At 40.9% G+C, this 23,632-nt stretch overlaps 1 protein-coding gene across 2 annotated transcripts in view; it reads right to left on the bottom strand.

Moving 5' to 3' along the window:
• NOP14 (NOP14 nucleolar protein) overlaps nt 1-23,632 on the bottom strand; it is a 1,083,467-nt gene that overhangs the window by 818,911 nt on the left and 240,924 nt on the right. For both annotated transcript variants that reach the window (XM_044062921.1, XM_044062920.1), the window contains exon 4: nt 4,500-4,641. In XM_044062921.1, the coding sequence (XP_043918856.1) occupies nt 4,500-4,641 (142 nt within the window). The remainder of the gene's footprint in view (nt 1-4,499; nt 4,642-23,632) is intronic.

Here is a 23,632-nt window from a genome sequence, read left to right as displayed (position 1 = left end):
TATGCCCCTAACAGAATGACAGAAATCCTTGCAGGAATGGATTCTGCTTGATGAAGATGTGGAACAGGGCAATAGGAAATTGATTTCATATTTTCTATGATTGTCCAAAAGAAAATAAATTTAAATGGGAAATGCGACAAACTTTTAGTCAGGTAAGAGAGAAGGAGATTCAGATTACCTAAATATAAATTCCTTTTGCATGGTAAAAGGAAGTGGAGCTTACCATACCAGCCTACAACTTGCTGACATCGTTAAAAGAACTGCTGGAGAAGAAAAAGCAAGATAGGAAAGGAAAATAAGAAAACGTTCATATAATAGGCACATTGGACGAATTACATGACAATTAAAAAAACAAAGATACTTACAAAAAATAATATATTAAAGGGGGAATGAAAGAAGATATTAAACCAATAATTAATTAGTACACGAGATGAGTGGAGAAGAGATAAAAGAGGAGTAAATACACAGAAGACTCTCCACCACCTACAAATTCTTTGTCTCCTGCACACTCCAGTGGTGGAGAGTGTCTTCTCATAGAGAGGAAGACAAGTTGATGGATCCGAAACTTGAGCTCTCTCTCGCCAGGCGGGCCTCACAGCAGTGTACAGGGCCCAAATAGTAGATACCATTCCCTTTTTGACATCCTGAAAAAGACAGAGTACCAACTATGGTAGGAAATAGTACTCAATGAGTAGAAAAAGAAAAAAAGCAAAAGGTTTTGAAGTTGATAACACATTTGGTTTCTAACAAAGTCAATTTATTCGTTAATTCATCACCTTGCTGCTGCTTTGGCTTGGCCAACACACTATAAAGGAAGGATCTATCTGAGCTTTTACTGTCCTTTTCATTTGCCCTATATACACCATTTCACTATAGGACAGTCACATCCAATTATAGAAATAACTTATGTTTTGCCATTGATGTTGGCTCCATTTATGTTTTTGATCTTTTTACACACAATACATTTTCCACAAGGAAAGTTGCCTTTTCTTCCATGTTCTTTATCCAGCTTCCCTATAAACAGCAATTCTTTCAAATTTTTGGATCTAATGTATGAGAATGTTACTCTCTCCAGAAAATGTTTGTGAAGGCCCACGTACTAATTTTCTCATTTGCCTGTTAAATCTTGTTTATGAACTATTTTGAGATGGTTCATATTTATTCTTAGCTAGAGCATCTTGACCCAGTTCCGCTGTGTGGACCCTAACCTACAACAAGTATTTAAAAGATACATTGATGATCTTATTTTTATTTGTAAGGGTGAGATGGGTGAATTTCATGCAGACACTGCAGGATAATCACTTTGGACTTCCCCATCTATTAGCATCACTGCCATATGGAGAATATTTATGAACAGCTAACAACACTTCGGAGAGAACCAAGCTAGGAAATGAGTTTGATAAGGTCAGAAACAAACTTCAGAAGAGGGGTTTGAGCTATTTTATAATATACCAAGAGCTTATTAGAAAGAGCTCATTCTAGAGGGTTTTTGGGTGACTTAACCCTCATTTTCAGTCATCTACAAAGTTTATAAGCCTAAGGTCTTGGCTATCTGCTTGGAGATCTGAGAAGCAAATGCCAAAAAGGTAAGATGACCACAGTGATCAATGAGGGGCACCTCTGATTGCTTTCATACTTTGTGATGAGGCACTTCCTACTTGTACTGTGTGGGTTCTGGCCTTCAGCCAGTTTACTATCTGTTTTAACCCACGTGGGTCACTGTTTAAAGCATTTAGTTTCTGTATGATGATAGCATGTAAAATGGAGTCAAAGGTCTCGGCCAGCTCAAGATTCACCTTTTGTACTGCATGGCTTTAGCTACAGCCTACATGACCCTTTTGAAGATATTTACCATACTCAATAGACAGGATCTACCCTTCACTAAGGTAAACTGTTAGAGGTCAGGTGTAATAAGATTCCTGATGACGTAGTTTATAAGGTCAGTTGTAATATGTTCCATGGCTTTGCAGATGAGGCTTATAAGCCAGATAAGTCTATAATTACCCAGGTCAGTTGTAAGGCCATTCTTATGGAAGGGCATCACCATTGCAGTGCACACTCATCAGGGACAAATCCAGTAGCTAAAATGAAGTTAAAGAGTTAAAGGATTGTGTGTACAAAAGCATGATTAACACTATTCTTCTATTCTTTAAGCAACAAGGAATAATGTTATGCCCCATGAAGGGAGTATTTTTACTCTTGGTTAGCACTTTCAGTAAACGATCTTCAGAGATAATTGGGTGAGAAAATTGGGGGAGCAAGGGATTCAGATATTTCAGTTTTTAGATAGAATTGCAATGTCTACTGTCTCACAGTAGGAAGCATCACTAGGAGTATGTTCAGAGCAATTTAGGGTATTGTTAGTTTTCGTACATAGCTAAAGAAGGATTTATAATTTTTTTTGGTGTTGGAGGTCATCCTAAGTTTATGGGCTCTTTTAGTGGAGCTGGTAGTGCTCTTCATTTTTTTAATGCTTTTGATATTTCACTTGAGAAGAGAGATTTTTGGATCTACTTAATTTAAGAGTTTTTCTTTTGTTGTATGGTGCATTTATGGTTTTCACCATTTAAAAGACTATAGATGATCAGAAAGTATATGAATACTGTTATAAGTGTTTGCAATCCAGAAATGCGTAGAGTGCGGTTTCCTTCAAATGTGGTTGTGTGTTTCAATCAGCAATATGTTTCTTTAACAATAGGGAGAAACCTGCTTGTGTTAATAAAAATAGATTTGATGTCATTTTCATTCATTCCTCAACTGATGAGTTCGAATCCGCGTCTCTGATCTGACTTGGCCGCTTCTTCCAGAGCATAGGATCCTAAGCTCCTCCCTTTACCCATAATGCCCCACCATCCTAATATAACTGAAAGCTCATTTGTGCCATTGCGAGCAGATGTGGATTACAAACTCGACTAATGTGAATATTACAAACATTTCTAGATATAAAACTTGATACAAACTAACTACAAAAACTAACTATAAAATATTAATACAAAACATTACACCCATGTAGCTAAAGTAGTTAGGAAGACCTTCTACATTGCCCACCTTATCATGAAGGGATTCTCATCTAGATCAATCACTCATCAGACCAATGATTGAAGTTCCTCACCAAAAGGATAAAGGGTCTCAAAATCTGTCCTATGCTGCCCGAAAAAGAACTCCAGCTCTATTCAGTAAACACACAGCTCACTTACAGAGGTGACCAAAATCTAGATCCATCAGGAGACTTAAACCTTGACACGGCTATTAAGGACGGCTGGAGAGGATAGATTCATATGCTGTGGAACAGAAATCTTGACCAATGGATGGGAGATCGCCATATACCCAGGGATTACCTCAGTGTCACTCCCATACTAAAGGGGTGGCGAGCCAAAAAACGATGGGAGGGCTGCTTGTAAAATGCGGGCAGATAGCCTAGTATGAACCTATGAACCTATAATACCCATAGGGTCTTTGTATGCTAATTCTCACTCTTTTGATCATTATGTGACCATGGTCGTCACAAGATCCTTTTATTGAGCACAGGTAATTGCCAAAGAAATATCATAAAGGTGTAAAGAGGTTATCACTCACTTATGCTCAGCAATGATCAGAAAATTATCATGTGCAATGCCCCCTTTGGGCCATAATCTCACTAAACATATCAAACAAAGGTTCATAACTAAAAGGATCACAGGCCTTAAGTCCCCGAGTTACCAAGACAAGCTGAAAGCTATTTATTTATTCAATGTTTTATAAGCTACTGAAGGAAGATCGCTGTTTCAGTTACCACACCATTAAAGACTCCACTGCCCTGGACCTCCTGTATCTCTGCAAGTACAATACTTCCACAAATCCTAGAACCAGGAACATAAAACCTCACCTACAGATAAATAAAACAGTGGAGGGACAGCTTTATAACTTAGCATCTTCCAACCCTCTGGACTAAACTTGCCCTGCAAGTTAAGCAGTGCAGCTCACTACCTTTACACATAACCCACATAACTGGAACAGCTACAAATTTACTCCGGGACTAATTTGTATAACATCACTAGAGAAAGAAGGTGCAGCAAGGAAAGGTACTGGCAAAGTGTGAATGGTCATAAGACTTAGGTGCCTGGGAATATCTATGAAATCTATGGAAAACAAATCGATGAAAACCATAACATTATAACATACATACATATATATATATATATATATATATATATATATATATATATTTATCTCATACATACACACACGCATACAATGTGTGCGTGTGTGTAAATACATATGCATGTACATATATGTATACACACGATTTGGGTTGCATTATTTATTAAATACAAACGCGTGTGTATATATTTTCACATATACGTGTATATATATATATATATATATATATATATATATATATATATATATATATAAATATAAATGCAACATTCTACAAATGAAATGGATGTAATCCCGAACTGTTTAGCAGTTTGAGTTACTTCGGTAAACAGAAATGCAAATCTAAAAGTTGACCTCACCTGATAGTATTCCCTTGTCCTCTGTGTCACTTTCACTATCAGGATTGTCAATTAGTTTCTCGATGTCTGCCAAGGACTGTCCATAGTGGGTAAGTTCTTCATCTTCATTTAGATTGTAGATGTCCTTCTTTTCATAAGTACGCTAAAAGTACAGAAAAGAGATACTCTGTTTCAGTTTACTTTCGGATAAAAAAAAATTATTAAGGCAATTTATAGAGTAAACTTATACTACTAATTGGGCGACCATAACATCAACTCAACACATATTTCTTAATTTCTCATACAGAAAAAGTACACATTGTCACCTCATCTCGTGAAAGACTTTACTGTTAACACTCACAATGAACAGTGATTTGACCACTCTGCTGTAATAATATGCTGAATATTACAGTTACTAACTCCTATATGTGTATACCACCTTTCCTTTTAAGGAAATTCTGATAATTTTAACACTGCACCCGTTGTGATAAATAGCATTTCCTACATTCATACATTTATTTTTTTACGGATCATAATTAAGAAGCTTTGATCTACAGAAATGAAGACATGAGAAAAACTAAGATCCCTTACACAACTGCAGGTTTTCTACAGCAAATTAAATAGAACAAATCTGGCTGTACTTTCTCAATAAACATTTTCCTAACAGCAGCAAGGCACCATTCAGGTATACAGACTGATGATTAAAGTAAGGCAAATAACAGGAAGGAAATATCCTTGTGAAGATGGTTCCACGTAGCTGCACTAAGTTTGCAAAATGCCTCTTCATCAATGACCGTTTTGAATCATGGTTCAAACAAAGTGTAACTGTCTTGGCTACCTCTTAGGCTGTAAGTAGGTCGTCTAATGCAGAGGGAAGATGCAGAGTGCCATTAGCGTTCTGCCTTGATCAGGTAACCATTGGAAAGCCCTTAGAAAATCATAGTGGCGGACCTGGTTATCTGCTAGCAGCACAAGTCTACAGCTTTTATTTTCAGATATAAGAGGGTAAGGGCATTTTGTTTTAGGAAGTGAGAAGCTTCTGGCAGTACCTTTACTAGCAACTAGAGAGAGGAGATGTGAAATTTTATAACACAGTAATTTATGAAAGAGATGAATCCAGGAGAACACAGAGGTATTTTTTCATGGTGACAACCGAAAGAGTGATGCAGTTGTTGTCTTTTATGCTGATGGAGTGAAATATACTGAATTTTTGAGTGGTGCCAAAAAGCATAATACTGGATTTGTCCTGATTAACAGTTTTCTTCTTGATATCCAGTTTCAGAAGGAGGAGAAATTAGACTGAATAGTACGCTGTACAGCAGCATTGGCTTTGCTGGATTCAAGGAGAATAATGCCATCCACGTAAAGTACGACATCCACATGAGAGAGGTTGAAAGTGAGGTTGATTATAAACAGAAAATATCAGTAAGCCCACTGCACAACCTTTGGGTAATCCTGTGTTTAAGACTAGTGTCCGAGTAGGAACTATTTGAACCACTGTATGATATTGTGACTAAAGTTAAGTTTTTGTAGTCTGTTTAATTACAAAACACAGCTGACTGTTTTGAAGGCTCCTGTCATATTTACAAAAGTCTGCAGTGACTAGGCCTTTGTTAATGTTAGAGTAAATTGTGTTAGTAACGATGTAAAGAACCATCATAGCACTGAATCTGCTGCGGAAGCTATATTGTTGTTGATTACATAGAAACCACAGTAGTTTATGTGGTTGAAAAGTTGCTTTTAAAAGTTTTTGAGTGGGTACACGTTTGAGATGGGTTTAAAATATGTGCAGTCCTTGGGGAGGGAACTTTTGGTAAGGGAATAATGATGCCATGCTTGAAGGAGCACAGACTATGCCAGTTGAAAAAATAAGATTAAAGATATTAATTAACAGCTTAGTAATATGAGAGGCAAAGAATGTTAGGAATGGAAGAAGTAAGACAGGTTCATTGGTAAGTACTAGGCTAGCTGCCCTTGCAGGCCATTTTAAGACTAGTCTGTTTCCATTTTGGTGGTTGAATTAACCTTTCCCATTTGGTGTTTGATTGGCTTTACCGATCCCATGCCCAATAACTGTACATTAGCCTTAGTACGAATAAATAGGATCATACTATACAAACTTTGAGGGGACCAAAGCATAAGATAACACATTTAGGAGCGGTCTCTGTCTAACACAGGGAGCAGTTCTGCGGTAAATTTTCTTTTACTCGTCCACAGATCCAAGATGTGTTTGAATATGGACCGGGATGAACTTTGTTTTGCATGATGAGAAATCTTTTCCAGAACAATAGTATCCTCTCCGAGATATACTTGTTCTTCCAAACTGTCCTGTTGATGTCACAGAAGATGTTTCCATCCCTGGACCAAGTATTTCTGATGCCATTTGACTTGTTTATGTGCAGTAGGTCCACCAATGATGGGTCTGAGGATGCTTCATATGCCAGACACAAGTCACCTCTTAGTAGTTTGTAGGATACAGAGTATACGGCCTTGAACAGTTCATGTAGGACATATTGTTTAGTTGAGATTAAAAGTTATTTTTCCCCTGTGCTTAATGAAAATGTGTCCCTTAAACCTACATTGAAGGAGAGGACAACAATGGTGTAGGGTTGGGAGAGAACAACTTGTAAACGTTATGTTTTATGACTTGACAACAATATGTGGATTTTATATTATGGCTTTGAAACTTGTAAACAGCTTTAAAATGATGTTTTGAACTTTTTTACTTGGATGGCATTTTAATAGCAGTCATGATTTTGGTAGTTACATCCGAGTGACGTCTCCAGGCGTTTCTGCAGTTACCTCCTACTGCTCCTCTAGGCGTCAAATATTACTTGCATTAATAATTTCAAACCATGCTACATAATATAAGGTAGATATTTTATTATCTTGAAGCATACATGATACAACTGAACACAACTGTTTGATATTTTGACCTCTGTCATGAGTATCTATTACCAAATGAAGCAAGGATTAAACTTTTTAAAGAAAGGCACACCTACTAAGAGTTAATTTATACCTTAATTTTTAGCTCAATTGTTTTAATCATACTAATTAGAAAGGGTATTTAAACTGAGTAGTACTGGTATTGTATTATCTGATGAAGTCTCTTTGCTGAGACTAAAGCGCTTATCTTAGTATTGTATTTTTTACAGTTTTATTAAATTTTCAGTTCACCACGGCTGTGGTTGGATTGCCATTTTTTTACGTTTTGGTGTTGCATCTTGTTTAGACCTTGTATCCATGTAGGACAAAGTTTAGAATGTGGGTGTTCAAGTTGCTGTACGTCTCAAATAGATAAATGCCAAAGGGGCATTATCTCAATGATTGGCCTAATGAGGGCTGAGTAAAGGGTGGCAATGACATCTTTAGATCTAGATGCAATCCCTTTTCTTATAAGCTACACAGTATAGAGGGTCTTTCATATGAAAGTGGACACATGTTAGATGAAGGCTAGGTCACTGTCTACACAAGTTCCCAAATCCCAAACTGGGTCAACTCTTAGGGGCATATTGTCAATGTGGTTGTTCCCCAGGAAATACAACTTCCCAAAGGATACATTAATGCATTTTTGGCATTTAGTCTCAGTCTATGATTCTGGCACCAACTATTTGTTACGCCCAAATCTTCCTGCAAGATATCCAAGTCATTTGGGGATTCAGTGAGTGCTCCTAACTTGCATCCACCTGCAAATTTAGTCAGCCAGAGCCCTTTGAAATTGTCTTTTACTTCAGAGAAGTAGATACCAAACAGCAGAGCTTTAGGCACCAAACCATGGGGGACCTAACTGGTAGTGACTGGTCTCTTTGTAGAGGCAGTTTCCCCTATTTGATCTCCTGCATTCTATCCGTAAACCAGATGACAATCCTAAGGGTGTCACAGGGGTTTATTCCCAGTTTACTTAGTTCTTCTACCATGCCAGAGTAGGGGATTGTGTCAAAAGCTTTAGCCTGGTCGAAGTATGTAGCATGTACTATTTACTTTCACCCATTGCTTTAGTGAATTCTTCAAAAAAGTGCACCATGCTGAGTAAGCATGACCTGCCCTTGATTAATCCAAACTGAGATGGTTCTATTACCTGGAGGTTCCTTATGTCCTTACTTATTAGTCCCCTGACAAGTCTTTCCATAGCTTTACATATGAGGCTGGTCAAAGTTATAGATCTGCAATTGCCTGGGTCTATGAAAGGTCCTCCCTTATGCAGGAGAATGACTGTAGCTATTCTCCATATATTTGGTACAAAACCTGTAAGGAGACGGAGGTTGAACAGTGTTTTCGAAGGTTAAATCGTGCTTCATGCTATTTAACACACATCCAGGGATACTGTCAGGACCTAACAGTGCAACATTTTTTTAGCTTTTGATAGTGCTTTTAGGACTTAGCCTGGTGTGAAAGCTGGAGACGTATCTGCATCAGGTATATCTTATGGGACACACGGTGGGGGGGGGGGGATAAAATCTGACATTAATTTATAAGCTAGTAGGTTTGCTAAATCTTTAGCCTCAGTGTAGGCAACAACATTTACTATCAGCTCAGCATATTGCATTGTTCTTCTGAGATTAATACATATCTACAAAAGGCCTTGTGATCATCTTTGGCCTGGGTGGCTATTTTAGCTTCAAATCTAGCTTTCTTGGATTTTATTAAGCTTCTGTGTTGTTTGTTTATTTCAAAGACAACGGCTTCATCATTCTGGGAATTACTCTTCTTATTTCTGGTCAAAATTATTTTCCTTTTATTGGAAAGTTTATTAATATTATGGTTCCACCATGGGGGGGCTCTATCTGGAGTTTGCCCTGTGCTCTTTCCTATAAGGACAGCTGGTACAGTTTGACAGTGTACGTTTCTGTATATTCAGTGGAGTGAACTGGGTTTGTTGTTAAGTCATAATACATAATGTTTACACGTTGTTCTCTCCCAACCGTGCATCATTGTTGTCCTGTCCTTCAATATAGGTTTAAGGGACACATTTTCATTAAGCCTAAGGGGAAAAATAGCTTTTAATCTCAACTAAGGAATTGTGGCTTGCAAATTATCAATTAGAAGTAGGTAGCCTGTCTTACAAAAATTTCTAAAGGTACCTTGGGTGGAAGGGACTCATTTCGAAGGAGACAGCTTTACAATCAGACCTAACAAATGACAAAGCTTTGCAAGGGATGGTGCAAGATAACCCCCTTATTAGTAAGTATATGATCCAAGATGTTGCTACCCCTAGTCTGTACTCAAAACTCATTTTTTAGGGCATTTACAAAACCGAGACACAGACACCGGAGCAGTTGTAGAAGAAAAGTACAGTTTTGTACCTACCATAAATGTAGATCTTCGAAGATCCACATTGCTGCAGTCCTAACACGGCAGTAGCCCTAGTGGAATGAGGCCTAATCCCAGCTGGGGAATCTCTCTGATGGGAATAACAGAAAAGAAATAAAATCCAATCCCACACTTAGAAATAGTTTGTTTTGACTTGGGGGTATCGGAGCTGAGAGCAAAAAAAAGAAACAAATAACTGCTGAGATTGATTGTCTGAAACCCTTTAGTTCGTCCAAATATAGCCTGCAACTGTGTGTACATCTAAAGTGTGCAAAATCTTTTTTATTTTTATTTTGGGATTTAAAAGTAGGCAAATGAATATGGTTTTTTTTCACACTAGAAAAACCTTTAGGCATAAAGGAAGGATTAGTGCGTAAAATATCCTATCCTTATGGAAAATTAAGGAAATTGCTTGAACAAAGGAAAAACAATGGTGGGTCACAAATCGAAATGAGTGGAAATTTGCTGCAGCATGAATCTTAATAGAAGAAAACAAACCTTTTGTCTAATAATCAGTAAGATATTGAAGAGCCACACACTTAAATCAGGCAGGAACATCATCTTAGCTGCACTCCAAAAAAAAAAAAAAAATCTCTTCCATTTATCTTACACTTTTTCCTAGGCCTTCTAGCTTCCAAAATCAAAAACATTCAAACTTGTTGTGGAAGTTGAGACCCCATGGTTTGGAACAGAATATGCCAGGCTGTTAGGTGAAGAGAGAGCAGTTTTGAGGATTGAGACTTGAGCTGTCCTCTGTCAGATGTGGAATGGGCAATCTGGAGCTATCAAAATCATCCTTGGCTTGTCCTGTCTGGCCTTCAGAAGTACCTTTGGAGAGGGGAGAGGTGGAAAACACACACATGAAGGTTGTCAAATGAGAAGAGCATCCACTTTCAAAGCTGGCTGTGGGAACCTCTTTGTGCAAAACTTTGGCAGCTGGTGGTTTTAGTGGAGAAGCGAACACATCTATATGTCTGGAGTTCCAGGACACACTCCAATTTCTGAAAATACATGAAGAGATCCAGTTTCCACTACGTAGGGATCCATGATTTGTCTGCTTAACATATCTGCTAAGGAGTTCTGTGCTCCTGGCAGAAACCCTGCCTGAAGACTTGTAAAAAAACTGAGAGCAGTCTCCCACAAAATTGCTCTGCCTGCATATAGATAGAAAGAATGTGTTCGCCTTGCTTTGTGATGTACCACATGTTGTGTGTGTTGTCTGTTAGAATCAACACCCTGGAAATCCGAAGTAAATCCTTGAAAGCTATTAGTAAACTGGACTGCTAACATCTCCTTCAAGTTGATATGTAGATGCTGTAGTCGTCTGACAGGCCACTGTCTTGTATCCACTTTCCGTTTAGATGGGCTCCCAATGTTTGTCGAGGGGTGGAATCTCCTCTGGCGGGTCTGTCCTTGCAGTCAGCCCCGACTGAAAGAGATAGATAAATGAGAAGTAGGGAAAGATTCTTTTGTTGTCCGGGGTTAGAAAGGCCATCTGGGGATGCTGTATTCAGTCTCACACCCAGAAAGCACATGTCTTGAGAGGATTACTGGGATTTCGTCTTACAGAATACCCCCAGGCATCTTAGCACCGCTATCACATATTATTATGAAGAAGAAAAAAAGAAGCTTCTTCTTGAGCTTGCATCAGATCATCCAAATAATCAGGATATTGAATTATTTTTAGCCTGAAGAAAGCTAAGACTGAGCTTTTCAGAACTTTCAGAAATACTCAAGCAGATAAGCCGGCAATGCAGAAGACTGATAGAGAGAACTCATGAGTGAACGCAGAGATACTTCGCCAGCCCTAGCCTGATACTTCCTGCAACTTAGCTGAAGGTGAGATCCAAAGTTAGATCCCAGTGATCCATGCCCAGCAGAGGTAAAAAGCTGTTGTAACGTCAACATTTTGAACTTGGAATAACCAGATAAGTGTTGAGGATAGATAACCAAAATTGGTCTCCAATAGTCTCTTTGGCACAAGGAACAGGCGTTTCCCCTTTTTCCTAATAAAATTTAGGCATAAAATGGCCATGGCCTTTCTTGAAGTAACAGAGAAATTTTGCTTGTGAGCTCTATTCTATTAGTTGTTGAGGAATGTCTGGCATGCCTTGTTGAGGAGGCAAGGTATGGAAATAAAAAAAGTAACCAAGATGAATGATATCCCCACCCATCTGCCTTAATTTTCTTTGAAAAGTGCCAACCTTCCTCCCAAAAAGTGCTGCCAGGCGAGAAGGTTCTGGCAGCTGAGGTAGGTCATTGGGTTTGTTTGTTTAGGAAAGGACTGACCCCTGCCCTGAAGACTGTGCTGTGCAGGAGAACTCCCTGTTCTGAAGAGAAAGAGCCCTGACCTCTGCCCCCTCCACGATCCCTAGACCCCTAGACTGGGATCAATAAGAAGGATCCACCCCACACCCCTTAGTAGGCCAATTTACTAAACTCTTTGGGCTGCAAGAAAATTCTTTATTTCAGTCTGCATACTTGGCCTCTTTGTCTTTTTTTTTTTTTTACTGCCTCAACAGAGACAAACAAGAAATCAGAAGATGCAAAGAGCATCCAAATCCTAGTTTTAACATGGTCAGATAAATTTTGATCCGCAGCCAGGCATGCTGCACGAAGGAACTGACCAGTGGCGCACCACCGAGGCCTGTGCAGCATCGCATCACGAAACCACATTGCAAAGAGTGCTTACCCACCTGTTCACACCACATGCAAATCTTGTAACCAATCAATACCTACCTTCACTTCAAACATCAACCTTAGATTTCAACTGTGAAAGGAGATAATTTTGATACATGTGAAACTAAAGTATAAACTTTCTTTCCCCATCTATCAAGGCCTGGCCTCTTTATCTACACAGGAACGGATTCTTGACAACAGAAGCCTTAACACCCTAGGCCCCTGGTTAACAGTCTCTGTCTGCCCTAGGACTCTTAAAAAGATGTAACAGGCTTCAGGGCTTTCCTGTAATGCCTATCACCCAACAGGGCAGGAGGCAGCAAGAATCAGGATTAAGAGCCTCTGCAAACACATCTCTTCCACCACATTCAGAACGGAGGTGTAATGAGGCAAAGGGAGTAAAACAAAAAATTCCTAAAAATTTTCAAGCAGAATCAGAGAGAAGAACTCCTGACCTTAAAAATCTCTCTCATAGAGTGAAGGTCTCTGAAAAAAAAAAAATCCTCAGAGGAGAAGCAGAAGAATAGTCATCATCACCATCATCAGAATAATGAGCATAGGACTGCAGCAATGTGAGATGAAGAACATCAATCAGCAGGACTGATTCCTGAAGGTAAGTTGGAAAAGTCAGATGTGGTAAAGGTCAGTCAGAAGTGAGTCTAGAAAAGGTAGTAGTAGTAAAGGGTAAGGTGAGGGAAAGTACAGTTTTGTACGTACCATAAATGCAGATGTTAGCGTGTTCACCCTGCTGCAGTCATCACACTTGGGTTATCCTGTCGTCAGGCGGTCCCACAGTCGGCCGGAATTCCAAAGTCTTGGTCCGGCATCGGTTGCTGTCACCTCTTCCCTGACGTCAGTGCGCCAGGGGTATATATAATACAACCAACGCCATTTTCTTCAGTTTTTCTTGCCCCAGATGTCAGGTGCCCCCAAAAAGGTGGTCAGAATTAGTACAAAATGGAGTGAACACTGCACAAACACAAAATCCCTTCAGCTATAAGCAAATACATCAGTAAGGCATAGAAGAGATTTTGACAGTAGATCAGAGGGGATGGAGGGAGGGTAACCTGGACTGCAGCAGGGTGAACACTCGAACATCTACATTTATGGTAGGTACAAAACTGTACTATGTTCATCGTGTTACCCTGCTGCAATCATCACACTTGGGTTGAATCCCAAAGCTAAGGTAGGGGGGAGGCATCATAGAGGGTTAGTGGAGGCAATAAGGCCCTGCAGAACTGCAGTGGCGAAGCCCGCCCTGGACTTAGAGTAAAGAGGTAAGTGATAGTGTTTGGTAAAGGTGTGTACTGAACTCCCAAGTTGCAGCTTCTAAAATTTCCTTGGTTGGAACCTCCCTGAGAAAGGCTGTAGAAGTAGCTGTTGCCCTGGTAGAGTGGGATCAAATGGTAGCAGGAACTGGTTTCCCATGATGGGTATAGCAGAAACGTATGCAATGACCTACTCATTTAGAAATGGTTTGCTTAGATATAGCCTTCCCTTGAGAAGCTGTAGCATAGGATACAAAGAGCTAGTCAGTTTTTCTGAAAACCTTAGTTTTGTCCAAGTAGTAACGAAGCTGTCTGTGAATGTCCAAGGAATGTAGGAGTCTCTCACCCTTGTTTTGTGGATTGGGGAAGAAGGTGGGTAAGTGGATGGTTTGATTTAAAGCTACACTGGAAACCACCTTAGGCATAAAGGAAGGATTAGTTCGTAGATAAACTCTGTCTTGATGAAAAATGAGGAAAGGTTCCACTGCCATTAGTGCCTGTAGCTCTGAGACTCTCCTAGCTGAAGTTATTGCTAGGAGCAGGGCAGTCTTCCATGATAGGAACTGAAGATCTGCAGAGAAAGCTGGTTCAAAGTGAGGTAGTGTTAGTTTTTCCAGAACAAAGTTGAGGTCCCATGTTGGTGTAGGGTGTAGGAGCTCTCCTGGGTGGTCTAATGTTTTTTGCCCCTCTGAGGAACTGCCTTAGAAGAGGATGTGAAAATAAAGGTGGATCCGTGTTGTAGTGAGCTGGAATAGCTGAAGCATGGATTTTAATTGAGGAAAAGGAAAGTCCTTTGTGCAACATCTCAGCTAAATACTGTAGAATGTGAGGCATGTGAGGCTGAATTGTTTCTTGGCCTTTAGCTTGGTTCCAGGCACAAAACCTTTTCCATTTGTCCGAATAAGCCTTCCTGGTGCTTGGCCTCCTGGCTTCCAGAATGACATCCAGAACTGCTTGTGAAAGAGGGGCTGGTTGGATGTTTAGTTGATTTGCCATGCAGCCAGATTTAAAGTTTTGAGCTGGCTGTGAAGAATCTGATTGTTTTGTTTTGTGAGCAAATGGGGTATTTGAGGCAATATCCATGGTGGGCTGTGGGCCATATTTTTCAATAGCGGGTACCAGTGCTGGCGTGGCCAGTCTGGGGCTATGAGAATCAGTCGTGTTCTCTCTTTTTTGACCTTCAAAAGAACCTTTGTGAGGAGAGGTAATGGAGGGAAGGCATATGCTGTCAGGTTTTTCTAACTGAAAGAGAGAGAGTCCACTTTCCAAGCTTGATGGTGGAATGTCCTTGTACAAAATTTTGTCAGTTGGTAGTTTTGAGGACTGGCAAACAGGTCTATGTTTGGAAGGCCCCATTTTTGAGTTATCATTGCAAATATTTGTGGATCTAGTTTCCACTTGTGGGGATCTTTGATGTTTCTGCTGAGGTCGTCTGCCAATGTGTTCTTCTGTCCTGGCAGGAATTGAGCTTGTAAATGGACTTGGTAGGCCAGAGCTGTGTTCCATAAGATCATTGCTTGCCTGCATAGAGGGTAGGAATGTGTACCCCCTTGTTTATGTACCACATTACTGTGGTGTTGTCCGTCTTTATTGCAAGTTGTCCTGGATGTAATAGAACCTTGAAGGCTGTCAGAGCTTTCTGTACAGCTGGCATCTCTTTTTGATTTATGTGCAGATTTCTTTGATCTGCAGTCCATAGGCCTTGAATGCATTGTCCTGCCATGTGTGACCCCCAGGCGTAGTCTGAAGCATCTGTTGTGATAGTCTGCCTGGCTGGGGGCAAGGTGAAAGGCTGACCCTTGTTGAGGTGACATGCCTGTGACCACCATAGAAATTCCTGTTGTAGGCAGGGAATGAGAGGTATCATTGTATCCAAGCTGTGGCTGTGTTGAGACCATACACTTTTTAGGTACCACTGTAATTTCCTCATATGCAGCTTTGCAAATGGTATTATTAGTATGCAAGATGAGATGAAGCCCAAAGCCTGCAGAATTTTTCTTGCAGTTAATTGAGCCTTTGTTGCCATTGTCTTGAAATATTGAATCCGTTGTAGTTGCTTGTCTGGCGTAAGATAAGCCTTCTGGGCCATTGTATTCAAGCTGGCACCCAGGAATGTCATTTGTTGTGAGGGTACTAGTTTTGACTTCTTTTCGTTTACTGTGTAGCCCAGGCAGTTTAGTAGATGCTTTACAAAGGCCAGATGTTGTAAGAGAATGTCTTTGCTTTCTGCTTGGATGAGGCAGTCGTCCAGGTATGGATACATTTGAATTCCTCTTTGTCTGCAGTATGCAATTACTGGTGCCAGGCATTTTGTGAAAACTCTGGGCGCAGTAGATAAGCCAAAGGGCAGTGTAGAGAATTGGTAATGGGTTGAACCTGCAATGAAACGGAGGTATCTTCTGCAACTTTGTCTGATAGGGACATGCAGGTATGCCTCCTTGAGGTCCAACGTTACTAGCCATGCTTTCTTACCCAACATGGGAAGTAGCTGCTGTAGTGTTAGCATCTTGAATTTGGGTACTTGTAAGTGTTTAGAACTGAAAGGTCCAGAATTGGTCTCCAGGCATTGTCCTTTCTGGGCACTAGAAAGAGTCTTGAGTAAAATCCTTGGCCTTGCTCTCAAGTAGGTACCAGTTGAATGGCTCTCGTCCAGGTATGGGTATATTTGAATTCTTCTTTGTCTGCAGTATGCAATTACTGGTGCCAGGCATTTTGTGAAAACTATGGGCGCAGTAGATAAGCCAAAGGGCAGTGCAGAGAATTGGTAATGGGTTGAACCTGCAATGAAACGGAGGTCTTTTCTGCAACTTTGTCTGATAGGGACATGCAGGTATGCCTCCTTGAGGTCCAACGTTACTAGCCATGCTTCCTTGACCAACATGGGAAGTAGCTGCTGTAGTGTTAGCATCTTGAATTTGGGTACTTGTAAGTAAGTGTTTAGAATTGAAAGGTCCAGAATTGGTCTCCAGGCATTGTCCTTTCTGGGCACTAGAAAGAGTCTTGAGTAAAATCCTTGGCCTTGCTCTCGAGTAGGTACCAGTTGAATGGCTCTCATGTCCATGAGAGCTGTAATTTGCTTTTGTGCCTCTGCCCACTGATTTTGTGGCAGGTTTGGCATTCCTCTTTTCATTGGCAAGGTGTGAAAGTGGAATCTGTATCCTCGTAAAATTATGTCTAGGACCCATTTGTCCTTTGTGACTATCTGCCAGTTGTCTGCAAAAAGTGCGAGTTTCCCCCCCAAGGGGGCTGCCAAGAGAGTATTGCTTGGCCAGATGAGGTGCAAGTCATTGAGTTTGCCTTCTGGTGGATTGAGACCTGTCTTCTCCTCCCTTCTATGTTGTAGTGCCCCATTGGCGAGGTTTATACTGGGCTTGTGGTTGTCCTCTGCCCCTTGGGCATCTGTATTTACCCCTCTGCGGTCTGTCAGTGGCTGGAAAGGACCAATTTTTTATTGGCCAGTTTCTGCTGAAGCGAGGGGGTTGTACTTGTAGGAAACCTTTGACTGCATAGATTTTGCCTGATCTTCCATTTTGTTTAAAACAACTTCTGCTTTAACCAAGAACATCCTGCTGTAAGGGAGCATCTAGTAGTTTTGCTTTAACATGATCAGGCAGAGTTTGTTCCTTTAACCAAGTATGCCTACGTATAACAGACCCAGTGACAGCTGCTCTGCAGGAGGCCTCCAAAGAATCAAACCCACATTGTAAGGTATGTTTGCCCACCTGCTCAGTGGCGTGCAACAGATCCTGTACTTCTTTCAATTCAGATTGTTGAGGGAGAGTGGTTATTCTTTGCTTTAACTGAGAGATTAGAAATTGCTGATACTTAAGCATATGAAATTGACAATTCAGTGCCCTCATAGCTAGTGTGGCTGAGGTGTAAACCTTTTTCCCCCACCTGTCTAGTGCTCTGGAATCCCTCTCAGAAGGTACTGGGTTTTTAGCCATAGAAGCCTTGACCCCCTGGGACCCTGGGAGATAGTCTCTGGGTCAGCTACTGGGCTTTTGTAAAGAAATTTGTGGGAATCAGGCACTCTGTAGTATCTGTCAGGCTTAGCCGGAGCAGGAGGTAGAGAGTCTGGGTTGAAACTGGATTCTAAATAGACATCATCCACAATGTCCAAAACTGGTGGGATGGCAAGTGGTCTGTGTTGGGAGAGTAAAAGAAACTCTTGAGCCTTTTCTTTGAATCAGAGTAGTCTTGACCTTCCCAGTGAAAATGTTCCCTCATAGTGTGTAAAGTTTCCCCAAAGGAGTAGTCTTCAGGAGGAAAAGCTGAGGGAATAGAGTCCTCAGCATCAGAATCTTCATAAGGAGAGAAGGAATAGTCTTGGTCCTCAGAGGAGTCTGAAGAAATGGACATTTGCTCAGAGGAAGCAAAATCTTCCTCTTGTTTAAGCCTTTTGTCAGGAGGGGACTGTGAAACCCTGATTAAAGAAATCAAATCTTCAGCCATTTTGAGCATCTGTTTCTTAGGCATAGGGCCTTGAACAGGAGACTGAAGTGCAGTCCTTTTAGTTTTAGAAGGAGTCTTCGCCTTAGAAAACATTTTAATGGTGAGAGTCGTCAGTCTGAAAACGCCTTCAGAAACTGATGGCGTTTCTGTAGCACCGACGTCTTTTGAAGCAAAGTCATCGGAAGGGCCTGAAGTAAAAGGCTGTGTCAGCCTGGTACATTCCGTCAAAATTTCCGTAGCGGTCTCGGGATCCAGATCTGTGGTAGTCAGGGGCTGCGTCGGAGCCTCACTGAGGACCGGAGACTGGATCAGCCGAGGCCTCGGAATCTGGCTTAGGTCTGGGCTGACTGTCCTTATCCCTGCGTTTTTTGTGCACGCCGGTAGTCGGTTGCTCCGATGGCATGTTGTAGTTAAATTTCCTACCAAAGTAGTGTCGTGCGAAATCAAAGCGTCTTTTAATAGTACGCTTATTAAACCTAGCACAAAACCGACAAGAAGTGACGTTGTGGTCTGGGCCTAGGCAAGGTATGCAATAAGAATGAAAATCCTTATGAGGTATTTGCTTCCCACAAGAAATACAATTGTTAACTTTTTCTGACATCGGTCTGAGGCAAGAAAAGTTTCCCCAACGGGGTACTTAGCTTTATAGAAGACTTCGGTCTGAAATTCGAATTCGAAAATCTCAGGAGTCGGCCGACCGGCACTTATGAACTGCTTCTGCTTCGGGCACTGCGTGGCAAGAAAGACTGAAGAAAATGGCGTCGGTTGCATTATATATACCCCTGGCGCACTGAAGTCAGGGAAGAGGCGACAGCAACCAACGTCGGGCCAAGACTTTGGAATTCCGGCCGACTGCGGGACCGCCTGACGACAGGATAACCCAAGTGTGATGACTGCAGCAGGGTAACACGATGAACATCTAGACAGCAATTCTGGTACTACAGGAGAAATAAGTTAAGTAGCCAAGTGAAAGAGAGGATAAGAAGATGTGGCTGGGTTAAGGGTGCCACCTTGTGGACAGGTCTAATATTGCAGGCTGATAAGAAGGAGCCAGTTGGAGTAAAAGGGAAAAGGTATGTGCTAGACAAAGAGTGTTACTATAGAGGATGGGGGAGAGAGAGAGAGAGAGAGAGAGATTAATGTATAGAAGATAGGGGGTGGAGGCTGCTGGATGCCCTAGCTCAGGATGTGCTTAACACCTGTGGCAGTGGTACACTAGTAGAAAGACTTTCTGGCAGGAATTATTCAACACACATACTTTTCTTGCGTCCTTGAGAGAGGAATTGTAGGGAAGTTAGGCTGTGAGGTGAACCACTGATAATTGGAGAGGGCCCATTATATTCTTGCAGACTAGTGCTGGAAGCACAAGTAGAGCAAGGTAACTTAAGGAGGCAAGAGAGACAAGGTATTAATGAGAAACAGAAGTTAGCACATATCAAGGTAAGATTGGACATATTATGCTACACATTCACAGAGACTAATATACAGATAGCAGTTACACATTGCAATAATCCTTGTATTTCAAAAAAATATTAATCATTCACAAAGTCAAATATCTATAAAGATAGCAGTTGCACATTTCCTAGCCCTTGGTAGCAGCAATGTAGAACACTGTTAAGCAATATTTATATACCCCTTGGTAGTAAAACACATTTCAGCAATAGTTATATGCCCCTAGGTAGTAAAACACATTTCAGCAATAGTTATATGCCCCTAGGTAGTAAAACACATTTCAGCAATAGTTATATGCCCCTAGGTAGTAAAACACATTTCAGCAATAGTTATATGCCCCTAGGTAGTAAAACACATTTCAGCAATAGTTATATGCCCCTAGGTAGTAAAACACATTTCAGCAATAGTTATATGCCCCTAGGTAGTAAAACACATTTCAGCAATAGTTATATGCCCCCTAGGTAGTAAAACACATTTCAGCAATAGTTATATGCCCCTAGGTAGTAAAACACATTTCAGCAATATTTATATGTCCCTTGGTAGTAAAACACATTTCAGCAATAGTTATATGCCCCTAGGTAGTAAAACACATTTCAGCAATAGTTGTATGCCCCTAGGTAACAGCAGTAATGAAAGGGTAGCAGTATATGATATCCCTACCTATTTAACAGCAGCACTGGACAAACCATCATAAAACAAAAACTTTAAAGGACTGTGCGAAGGCCAGTAGGACTACACTTTACAAGGTGGGATACTTTATAGTAGTGCAGCACACAGAGAAAGGGTTATACAGTTCCTAGCACAGCTAGTGGAATTAAATGACTGCTACCCAAGGGTGCTCGAGTCAGTATATCAGTTTCAGTACAGCATATCAGTGACTATCAGCCTTACACACTGCTCGTATCAGCAAATCAGCTTCTATGCGGCATATAACTAATTACCAGCATAAAAACACTGCTGTAGGGAGGTACTTTGAGAACAGCTAGGCATATAATTAAGCCCAAGCCTTTTAAAAGTCTCCACGTGGATGGCGTACTTTCAGAATCTGTTTACAAGCTTGCAGCAGCGATGTTTGAAAGTAAATACACTACCGATAGTGGGACAGTGGAGAGGATTTAGGCTCCAGGGTATGCGCTTAGGGTGCGCCGTTCAAAAAGACAATTACAGGCTTCAGACAAAGCCACTATATGTATACATATTTAGAGTTGGGTCCATGTGAGTTGCAAACATGATATTTGTCGATATCGGCTTCCTAATATTCTACAGGCAGAGACACTAGTATTCCTTCAAGGGCTACACATAAGATTAATCCCAAGCCCCATAGAGGGACTCCACAAGGATGGCGTCCTTTTGAAAGCCGCTTACAGGCTTAAAAAGACTAAAAATCAACACATAAGCAGCAAGAGGTAGATATATGTTGAGAAATTAGGCTTCAGGGTAAGCGCTTAGGAGGCGCCGCTCAAAAAGCCGTTTACCAGCTTCAGATATACATTGTATGCAGGCACGCTCAGAGAAGGATCCACCTGAGTGGGAGGGTTAATTAATCTAGCCAATATCGGCTTGTTAAATGGGCCAAAGGCAGTCTTGTACAGCTATGTCTGCCGACTATGCTAGCAAGAACAGCTAGCCAAGTGAGCTAGCTCTAAATACCCTTATTGAAACACCACGAGGGTGGTGTAATGCAATGAACTGTGTCCGGGCTTGGGAACAAGCAATACCATAAAGGCACGCTAAAATCAATATAGCAAGGGTGCTAGCATACAAAAAGCCGTCGCTATCGGCTTAAAAACCACAGGAAAAATACTATATGCTAAAATCAAACTTTAGAGCATAAGCAGTCTAGGAATGGCTTTACAAAAGGCGGGAAAACAAGTCACTTTAACAGTTGTTAACTAAGCAAACCTCAGATTAAATTTTTAACAGTAGTCTACATGAGTAGAAAGATACATACCCACCGAAAAAATATGTTGCGCTATAAACAAACCTTTAGAGCACAAACAGTTAACAAATGGCTTTACAAAAGGCAAGAAACAAGTCGCCTTAACGGTTTTATATTACAAGCAAAGCAAAGAGTAATTCATTGACAGTGGTCTACATAAGTTGAAAAATACAGACCCACCAAAAAAAAAATTATGTAAAAAACATTTGGTATGATGAGCAGCATACAAATACAATAACTACATATCACAGGGGTTAGAAGCTAGGAGAGGAGCAGACAGCAGCCAGGGCTAATCCCGAAATCTACAGATGGTGCCCCACTAAGCCCAGGGTATTTATGGGAGTTTAGAGGAATAAAGGTGGACAGGGGAGGGTAGTAAGGGGAAGAGCAGGTACAGGTAGAAGGGGCAAAGGCCGGACAATGTCAGAGAAGACAATTGGACAGCATGCAGCACATGGTAATGGTAAGGAATGTAAGAGAGGTACGAATGGCATGGGCTGAGACAAATAGGAAAACAGAGGACAGGGAGAGTGACAGGCAGTAGAGAGGTGAGATGGATGGAATAAGGACTAGAGCAGGAGACAGAGATTGGAGCATTTGTAGAAGTAACGATCAGCAGGACTGATTCCTGAGGGTAAGCTGGAAAAGTCTGACGTGGTAAAGGTCAGTGAAATGTGAGCCTAGAAAAGGTAGTAGTAGACAGTAGTAGTAAAGGGTAAGGTGAGGGAACTAGATAGCAATTCTGGTACTACAGGAGAAATAAGGTAAGTAGCTATGTAAAAGACAGGATAAGAAGGAGATGTGGCTAGGTTAAGGGTGCCACCGTTAAGTTTAGTGGAGGTCCCACCTTTATGCATGGGTGTAACATAGGACATTTTCCAGAGTTTGGGCAGATCGTTTTCAACAACTGATCTGTTTATGAGTGGAGATTGGGATAGCAATAGCATCTGCTGTGAGTTTCAAGACATAACTGGGGAGTAGGTCAGCTGCTGTTGATGAGGTTTTTAGTTTGGAGAGCATGCTTTTGATTGAAGTGGTGGAAACTGTTCTGAAGTAAAGCTTGTATTGAGTTCACAAAGTGGGAGTTGAATTGCGTTTCAATGGGAACTTTAGTGTCAGGGGTGGTTGGTTTGAGGGTAGCCTTTTGGGTGGGTTTTAGTAGCTGGTTTACATTTTTCCAAAATTTTTGGGGGTTGTGTTGGTATTTAGTTTGTAATGTCGTGTAGTAGGATTTTTTGTCCAGCCTAATGCATTTTTTGCACAGTTGCGCAGTTCTTGGTACTTAGTTAGGCTTTGTGTTGTTTTTTTTTATAGTAAAGCCAGGCAGTGTCTCTGGACTTGAGGATGTCTGGTTTCTTTACTGAACCAGGGGTTTGTAGAAGTTCTAACCTTGTTTTTGTGCAATGGACTGCCAGTATCTAGGTGTTGTAGAAATGTTTTGTTGAAATATGCAACAGCCTGGTCAAGTGGGAGGGTTTTGAGGGGAGTCCAGTCACAGTTACAGAGTAAAGTATTGAGGATCTCAGGAGAGAATTTTTTTGTGTTTCTAGTGGATATATAGTTAGTGGTTTTGCATATGCTTCTTCTATTACGTATAAGGTATATTATGCTGTGGTCACTTAAGGTGTCTGGGAGACTGCCTGCATGGGGGTACAATGTGGGGTTGTTAGTTAGAACCCAGTCAAGGATGGATTCCCTTTTAGATTTTTTATCACATCTAGTTGGAATTTGGACTAGCTGCTGGTAGCCATGAAGATTTATTAGATTACTTGGTGGTTCTGATATGCAGGTGAATCAATCTAGGTTGAAATCCCCCAGAATAAGGGTTTTTGAGTATGTGGAAGAACATCAGGATAAGAAGTCTTCAAAGCTAGCAGGTGTATTACCAGATGGAATATAGATCACAACTGTGGTAATGACCTTATTAGGGTGAAGTTGAAGTTGTGAGATAAGTATGTCCCAATTATTGGGGGAGGGGTAGGAGTTTGGTAACTGACATACAGTTAAGTTGAACTTGTTCAGTAAGGCAGTTCCACCCCCTTTACGAAGTG

This window comes from Protopterus annectens, chromosome 2.part1 (genome assembly GCF_019279795.1).
Source record: "Protopterus annectens isolate FY-2018-M chromosome 2.part1, PAN1.0, whole genome shotgun sequence".
NCBI lineage: Eukaryota > Metazoa > Chordata > Ceratodontiformes > Protopteridae > Protopterus > Protopterus annectens.
The sequence above is the reverse complement of the archived record's forward strand: the minus strand, read 5'-3'. Positions and strand labels throughout refer to the sequence as shown.